Genomic DNA, 9,426 nt, shown 5'->3' with positions numbered 1-9,426 from the left:
GATTTTCTTACAATTTCTGAGGGGGTTGTAGCTACTTCAGCCTTCCACAACCCTCTCTCCCAACTTGAATGTAGATAAAACCAAAGATTCCGCAATCATCTGGCCTGGAAACAGTCCGGCATGGTAGTAATGAGGTTTTAAAAACATCCTCCTTCGTAGCTAACTTGTTTAACGAAAAGGATTTTACATCATAAAGCAAAGTTACACAGTTCTGATAGCGTGGACCTACCATTACATTGGAGCTGTAATACCGGTATTTGTCACGTGAGAAGTAATCATTAATAACTTTTTCAAAAACCATTTCTGATGTATGAAACTGTTAATGGTGCTTCCCATGAAAAACCAGCTTCTCGGATGGAGCTACCTGCAAACTGTCTTCTTTGATTTGATTTGATTTGATTTAGTTTATTTTACTTTGCGTTTTGTGCCTCTTGGCTAATTTGCGAAGATGGGGATGAGTGATGAAATGGATGAATGGACATTCACAAACAACCAAGCCCGACCGGGATTCGAACCCGGGACCCTTGGCGTCGCAGCACGATGTGCTAACCACTCGGCCACAGGGTCGGGCACAAAACTGTCTTCTTGATTCCACCATTCTTCTATAGTACTTGCATCACCAGTGTCAATGTGTTGAACTACAGCCCTGTTGGTATTTTCCTGCATGTACCACAAAACTTGCTATTTCAAACTAGTCTTCTTTCCCATCGACATCTCACACTCTTCTTAGAAATGCTAAACATGGTTGGATTGAAGCAAGGGGGGGGGGGGGGGGGGGCAGCATGGAAATATGAGCAATACAATATTCTCCACATTGATATTCTCGTCTTGTTCAACATAGTAATTGGTTGTAAAGCTATTGCTAAGAAAATAGAACTACCCTCACAGCAAAATACACACCTTCATTAACAATTTATATTTTTTATTTACTTTATACAATTATGTATTACAATAATTAATTAGATGGTTGAAACATAAGTTTTCAGTCCTCTATTATAAACTGAAGTGCATGGACTTTTACAACAGAAGAATTCATTCCATGTGAATCATGTGATTCACATGACATTAACATCATTTTGTTTCATTCATCTGCGGCAACTTACAAAACATCTAAATGATGACTAGTCACAAATTCTAACTTTCAGTGTTTCAATGTTAATATCGATACAAAAGAGGGAAAATTCATGGGTGGGGGAATGATGGATGAACTGACAATACAAAATACTCTAAACACATATATCACACACATTAAATGCAAGCATCCTTGTACATCTGCATGCACACAACGCACTCGCTCAAGTCTGCATTTTCACACATGTTGCAAGTCATGAGTTTAAAATTTACTAAATATTTCATAAAATATTCTCGTCCTGACTTACCAGATGCTAACAAACTTAAACCAGTTTTAGATCTACTGTGTTCTTTTTTAAAACATAAAAGTTTCTTTTCCAATAATATACATTAATTGGAAATGCTGATTCAATGATCAGGATTCTGTTCCTAACATTAGTGCAAAATCAATTCATTTTGCTGGTCTCCTGGTTGGTTCTGATGCCGTTGGTGGAGGAGGTGGGCCTCTCTTGTCCAAATCTTCTAAGTAAGTAAAAATCAACTTTCTTCTTTCTTCAGGAATATAATCTAAAACTAAGTACCGACGATCTTTCTTCAATATTTCTTCTATTTCTGCTATATGTTGGTCATTTTCTTGCACAATCTTTAAGGTTTTATGTGTAATTAACTTTGTTTCCTGAAAAACAAAATGATAAATTGGAATGATATAAAGTTGGTACACTATAATTTGTATTCCGTGAAATCTGAATTTCATGTCATAAGAGCTGACCTACCATGTATTGACAGTGGAGGTTATTAAGCTATTCAACAAGGTCATTCCACTTGGCTTTAAAAAATAAAATAAAAAAAATTATGGTCATAAATTTATTATGTTCAGACTCTTCTCTTATCTAGTCTGTAACAGTGCAGTCCAAGGAGTGAGGCTCACCCTTGAGTGCCTTCCGGAAAAGAGCCCTCTCTGACAAAGGAAAATGATGCTGTGGTTACTGCATCGGCCTTTGGACACAATTCTTTATGATGTTGAAGGAAGAAAAATGTGCATATTGGTTGTACTCTAGAACATACGAATACAACAGAAAATAACATCCTGGTCACATGCCCCATTCCCCCCACACCTTTACTGTTCTTGCATGGACATCAACACCAACTTTGGTGCCCACATAGACACACTTCATAAAATCTGGAACCTGCTGGCATAATTCCAAAACTTTAATTCATGGCCAAAGAAGACATTACCACACCATACACCCGCCGCAAAATTACTTCGGACCTCACTAACGTTTTCCATCAGACTCGGGTGCATTTCTTTAAAGTTCTGACGCTGCCAGTCGAGGGTTTTTCTTTATTTCTCTCATTAGGAGAGCGTCTATAGATTTGGTTGTTTTCCTTTGCCTCCCACCACGGAATTTGTGCTTTGGAATGACAGTCAGAGGCAGTCCTCTGGCGGCTGCCAGTACCTTCATTATGATTGATTTTGCACGACCTGTTTGTTTACATATAGTCTTTATCAGGACGTTCTCACTTCGCCCTGCAATAATGCTGGCTTTTTCCACACTACTACAGTACTTTCCCAGCATATCACAAATACACCTGTACAGTAGTCAATACAGTAGGAAAATATCCAACACAAAGTGCACCACACGAAAACACAGCAATTTATCACACACACTACAGCAGAAAGTCACCCTTCCTGTGCCAACTAACAATATGAAATGAAATGAACTCGCTTATCAGCAGTAATACACTGTTGCCAGATACGTTCATGCAGAAACAATTCAGTGTTCGAAATAAAACAACACTAGATACAAGGCTACAGTGATAGACCGCTTACTACGGCAGATTTCACATGAGGTCCGCAGTCATCTTGTAGTGGGTGTAGAAGTAAGTCTTGTCAACTTCCCCACAGGTAGGGGAAGACAGAAATACTTTGCTTGTAACGAACCAGTACATACCTGAAGAAACTGCCACAAAGGCAGTGAAATTGACTCCTCGTAAAAACTTTACTTGGAACAATACCTATATTGTTAAGAATGGATTGTCTTCCTCCATGGGCACACAAAACCAGTCTTTTAGAAATAATAAACACACATTGAATTCAGTTCAGGTCACTTGTCATAATTGCCCTGAAACAAAAACTATTTCGAACTGTTATCATGTGCACCTACCTTCAGCAACTCCCTGAAGTCTGCTTTGGCAGCAACCAGTTTATCTTTGATGTAGTCTTTGAATTCCCTTTCACATTTCTGGAACAAATAATGACACACAATGTATATTCATGTAGTATATTTTGATTAAAACACTACACAAAATAAAAAAAAAGGAACTCAAGTTAAGTCTTCTATTGAATTATATATATATTAATGGAAACAAAGCTATAACATAATATGCATTATTTTCAGTACTTAAATCAGAAAATAAAATTAATTTCCTGTACGAGGATACTTTTTTTTTTTTTTTTTTTTCAACATCCGATGACGCTGCCAGGTGGCCCGTGAAGCAGTGTGTCATGCAGCATGATTGGCATCCCCCTGCCACTACCACCACCACTGGCAAGGCCAATGCTTCAGTTGAAGCTGAGCGACGGGCACGTGGAGATGTCTGCTACAATCGACTCTCCCGGGAAGTGTGAGGTGTGTTACTGGTTGACTGTATGGAGCCTGGAACCACCATCAGTGCGGCCGCATACTGTTTTTGGGCATTGTCCCAAGACCTTCTTCAACGATTCCGCTGGGAAGTGTTTGATCACTACATCCCAGTCCTGGTGCTGAGTGACTTCCACCTTTTCCCGGTGATGAAGAAGTGGTTGGGAGGACTGCGCTTCCGCACCAAAAAGGAGCAGCTTCGGGACACCTTGCAGATCTGCCTCATTATAAACAACATTTTTAGTTTCACCTCCAGGAGCAAGAATAAATAAATTCTTCGGGGAACCCACCTTTCAGCAATCAACATAAAGTTGTCCGTGGGAGAAAAATGGCGATCTTAAATCCACTCCGCAGTATTTAATAGACTCGGTGGGTTGGTCGGTCTGTCTCTCTCTCTCTCAAATGTCACCAATTAGCTTAGTGACTCCGAAAACTATGGATTCGACACTAATGTAGGTCATTTTTGACATTTCATTTTTCACACACTCTCACAACTTGGAGTTGAACGGAATTCGGAGTGTCACTGTTCATCTTAGCGACCCCAAAAACTATGGATTCCACTACACCCCAGTCCTGGTGCTGAGTGACTTCCACATTTTCCCGATGATCAAAAAGTGGTTTGGAGGATGGCGCTTCCACACCAATGAGGAGGAGCGGACAGGCGGCACCTTTTTTTACAGAGGGCATTGGAAAGATGGTGCATTGCTATGATAAACGACTGAATCTTCTTGATGATTACATTGACAAGTAGATTATACATGTACGTAACTTTTATTCTGTCAACAAAACCATTTTGCTATTCACTGTGGTTTCGATTTCATGCCCTATCCGAGGTTGAAACAAAAATAGCCCTTGTAGAAAACAGGTTCAGTTAACAGAGACATGGGGAGAAATATAAATTACCACAGAGATAATATAAAAAGGCTACTTTGTTTTAAATCCACTTTCACCACAGATAAATAACATGGACTAGTATAACTGAGTAGTTCATTTTGGTGTTTGACACACATTATATGTTGCAACCTCACAAAGCAAGGATCAGATATTGATTTTCTTGATCATCGAGGTTCAATAACCTCATCATAGCTGCTCATAGACACATCATTTCTTGCAGGAAAAGTCACACATATAATGAACTTATATAAACAGGGAAATCTCCTTCACATCATTTACACCACAAAAATTTGTGGAATCTATATATATATACACAGGAACAGGATCAGAAAAGGTGCCAGAAGTGCGGATAAATACAAATGATGAAGGAGACAGTAAACACTTACCACACGAAGAGAAATTATTCTATATTTCGCGATCTGAGTCGCATTTTCAAGCTAGAAGGAAAAAGATCGGCGTTACTGGGAGAAGAGTCACAGAATACTGACCGTAGCGTCTCTACGAGCAGTGTTGCAAGAAACAGTTGATAGATGACGAAAAGTACTTTAGCCAGTGTTTACTGTAAGGTGGGTGGGTAGTTTCAGGGTGGAGAGGAAAGGGTAACTGGTTCGCTAGGTTGAGTCCCGGGGTTGAGTCCCCTTCCACACCACTCCCCCCAGCTCACAGTTGCAACAAACCCAGATGCAAGACCTGCCCCATACTCATCACCTCCCCCACCCTCCTGATCCCCACAGTGGCAGGTGAGTTCACCCTTCACCCTAAGGGCACCTACCACTCATCCAACCTAATTTACACCCTCATCTGCCAAATCTGCGGCAACTTCTACGTAGGCAAAACCTCCACACCCTTGAATCTAAGGATTAATAATCACCGTTCCTCCACCCAAAACTCCGATTTCACAGTAGCCATCCACACCAACAGCCATAACACCACCTTCAATAACTGCTTCCGTGTTGCTATCATCCATCTTTTACCCCCCCCCCCCTTTAACACATCTTTCCGCAGGCGATGGAAAAGGGCCTATATAGCAGACATGCATGCCACTCTACCCCCCGGACTCAACCTAGCCAACCAGTAACCCTTTCCTCTCCTCCCCGAAACTACCCACCCACCTTACAGTAAACACTGATTAAAGTACTTTTCGTTATCTATCAACTGTTTCTGACAACACTGATCGTAGAGACGCTACGGTCAGTATTCTGTGACTCTTCTCCCAGTAACGCCGATCTTTTTCCTTCTAGCTTGAAAATGCGACTCAGATCGCGAAATATAGAATAATTTATCTTCGTGTGTTTACTGTCTCCCATCATTTGTATATATATATATATATATATATATATATATATAATGGATAAAAGCAAGGAGGGCCAAAAGGGCTAAGTAAAAATCAAATAAGGTAAAAGGAAACACTCACCGGACAGTAGGAAAATTCAAAATTTTCGCTAATTTATAGCATCATCGGTGTGAGAAGAAACAGAAGACGGAATATATATATACACAGGAATAGGGTTAGAAATGGTGCCAGAAGGGCGGATAAATACAAATAATGATTCTGTGCCTCTACCCACAGTGTCGTCGATCTTTTATCTACCTTCTTGAAAATGCGACTCAGATCGCGAAATATTGAATTATTTCTATTCGTGTGGTAAGTGTTTACTGTCTCCTTCATTATTTGTATTTATTTATATTTATATTTATATATATATATATATATATATATATATATATATATATATATATATATATATGGAATATAAATGGAAGTATGTGTACGTATGTTTGTTAGGTATTTATTTATCTCAATCTTCTATTCGACAGGAAAATAATGAATTCTAAGTATAGTGTAAAATGTAACTAATTTTATTTTCAAATTATAAACTAGAATCTTTTACAAATTCACTATAATATTAATTTAACTCAAAACCTCAACATAAAAAACATTTTTAGTTTCACCTCCAGGAGCAAGAATAAATAAATTCTTCGGTGAACCCACCCTTCAGCAAGCAACATAAAGTTGTCCGTGGGAGAAAAATGGCGATCTTAAATCCACTTCGCAGTATTTAATAGACTCGGTGGGTCGGTCGGTCTGTCTCTCTCTTTCAAATGTCACCAATTAGCTTAGCGACTCTGAAAACTATGGATTCGACACTAATGTAGGTCATTTTTGACATTTCATTTTTCACACTCTCTCACGCCCCATGCCGATAGGTGATGAACTTGGGAGTTGAACGGAATTCGGAGTGTCACTGTTCATCTTAGAGACCCCAAAAACTATGGATTCCACTACACCCCAGTCCTGGTGCTGAGTGACTTCCACATTTTCCCGATGATCAAAAAGTGGTTTGGAGGATGGCGCTTCCACACCAATGAGGAGGAGCGGACAGGCGGCACCTTTTTTTGCAGAGGGTATTGGAAAGTTGGTGGATTGCTATGATAAACGTCTGAATCTTCTTGATGATTACGTTGACAAGTAGATTATACGTGTACGTAATTTTTTTTTGTCAATAAAATCATTTTGCTATTCACTGTGGTTTCGATTTCATGCCCTATCGGAGGTTGAAACAAAAAAAATTGCCCTCATAGAAAACAGGTTCAGTTAACAGAGACATGGGGAGAAAGATAAATTACCACAGAGATAATATAAAAAGGCTACTTTGTTTTCAATCCAATTTCACCACAGATAAATAACATGGACTAGTATAACTGAGTAGTTCATTTTGGTGTTTGACACACATTATATATTGCAACCTCACAAAGCAAGGATCAGATATTGATTTTCTTGATCATCGAGGTTCAATAACCTCATCATAGCTGCTCATAGACACATAATTTCTTGCAGGAAAAGTCACACATATAAGAAACTTATAAAAACCAGGGAAATCTCTTTCCCATCATTTACACCACAAAAAATTGTGGAAACTATATATATAAAAATGGAAGTATGTTTGTATATACGTATGTATGTTTGTTAAGGCATAACTCTTGAACGCCTGGAGCATATTTCAACCAAACTTGGTACACATATGACTTACAATCTGGAAAAAAATACTGTGGGGGTAAGACACCCCTGGCACCCTTAGGGTGGGGGTGACATGTAAAAATAATCTAAAACGACTGATATTAGAGTGAAATCCATAGATTTCGGGGTCGCTAAGATGAATAGTAACACTCCGAATGCAGAATAATGAATTCTAAGTTTAAAATGTAACTAATTTTATTTTCAAATTATAAAGTAAAATATTTTACAAATTCACTATAATATGAATTTAACTCAATACCTGATGATAAACATTTGTAGTTCACCTCCAGGTGCAAGAAAATATAAATTCTTTGGTGAACTCACCCTTGAGCAAGCAACAAAGTTGTTCGTTGAAGAAACAAGGCGATCATAAATCCACTCCGTAGTACTTAATAGACTGGCCTTGTGACTTGTTGATCGTGATCGAGAAAGCAAGTCTCTTGTCTCTCTCTCTCACTCTCTATCAAATGTCACCAATTAACTTAAGAGACTCTGAAAACTATGGATTTGACACTAATGTAGGTCATTTTTGACATTTTGTTTTTCACATACTCTCACTCCCCATGCCGATAGGTGATGAACTTGGAGCTGAACGGAATTAGGAGTGTTACTGTTCATCTTAGCGACCCCAAAAACTATGGATTCCACTACACCCCAGTCCTGGTGCTGGTGATGAAAAAGTGGTTGGGAGGACTGCGCTTCCACACCAATGAGGAGGAGCTGTCTCAACCGACAGGCGGCATCTTTTTTTGCAGAGGGTATTGGAAAGCTGGTACATTGGTATGATAAATGTCTGAAACTTCTTGGTGATTACGTTGACAAGTAGATTATACGTGTATGTAACTTTTTTTGTCAATAAAACCATTTTGCTATTCACTGTGGTTTCGATTTCATGCCCTATCGGAGGTTGAAACAAAAATAGCCCTTGTAGAAAACAGGTCCAGTTAACAGAGACATGGGGAGAAATATAAATTACCACAGAGATAATATAAAAAGGCTACTTTGTTTTCAATCCACTTTCACCACAGATAAATAACATGGACTAGTATAACTGAGTAGTTCATTTTGGTGTTTGACACACATTATATGTTGCAACCTCACAAAGCAAGGATCAGATATTGATTTTCTTGATCATCGAGGTTCAATAACCTCATCATAGCTGCTCATAGACACATCATTTCTTGCAGGAAAAGTCACAAACATAATGAACTTATATAAACAGGGAAATCTCCTTCACATCATTTACACCACAAAAAATTGTGGAATCTATATAAATGGATTTATGTTTGTTCCGGCATAATTCTCCAACGCCTGGGGGTAAGACACCCCTGGCACCCCTAGGGTAGGGGAGGGAAGGGGGTTACATGTAAAAATAATAAAAAACGACCGATATTAGTGTGGTATCCATAGATTTCGAGGTCGCTACGATGAATAGTGACACTCCAAGTGCCATTCAACTACAAGTTCATCACCTATTGGCATGGGGGAGAGAAGGGGTGAAAAACAAAACGTCAAAAATGACATACATTACTGTCGAATCCATAGTTTTCTGAGTCGCTAAGCTAATTGGTGACATTCACGATGACATTTAATCCCAAATACCCCATTCCACACTATATTTGCCACTTCACATCACCAGGCATAAAATCCTTCCCGCAACATAAGCAAGGCAAGTGCTCGGGCGCAGGTGCTCAAGATATGTAAATTAATCGTATGGAATGAATGCACCATAACTCACGAGAAAGCTCTCGAGGCCCTTGACTTCACTATCAGAGATCTGAGAGGAAACGACAACCTGAT

At 39.1% G+C, this 9,426-nt stretch overlaps 1 protein-coding gene across 3 annotated transcripts in view; it reads right to left on the bottom strand.

The window, feature by feature from the left end:
- Positions 1 to 901: 901 nt before the first annotated feature.
- The window catches only part of LOC145998946 (transcription elongation regulator 1-like), a 137,061-nt gene continuing 128,536 nt past the window's right edge, over positions 902 to 9,426 (bottom strand). For all 3 annotated transcript variants that reach the window (XM_083135765.1, XM_083135775.1, XM_083135784.1), the window contains 2 exons: positions 3,237 to 3,314; positions 902 to 1,747 (listed from right to left, as the gene is read on the bottom strand). In XM_083135765.1, coding sequence (XP_082991891.1) covers positions 1,523 to 1,747; positions 3,237 to 3,314 — 303 coding nt within the window. In that variant the 3' untranslated portion in view covers positions 902 to 1,522. The remainder of the gene's footprint in view (positions 1,748 to 3,236; positions 3,315 to 9,426) is intronic.

This window comes from Lepisma saccharinum, chromosome 1, assembly GCF_977018435.1.
Source record: "Lepisma saccharinum chromosome 1, izLepSacc3.1, whole genome shotgun sequence".
Taxonomy (NCBI): domain Eukaryota; kingdom Metazoa; phylum Arthropoda; class Insecta; order Zygentoma; family Lepismatidae; genus Lepisma; species Lepisma saccharinum.
This window is presented reverse-complemented; position numbering and strand designations above follow the sequence as displayed.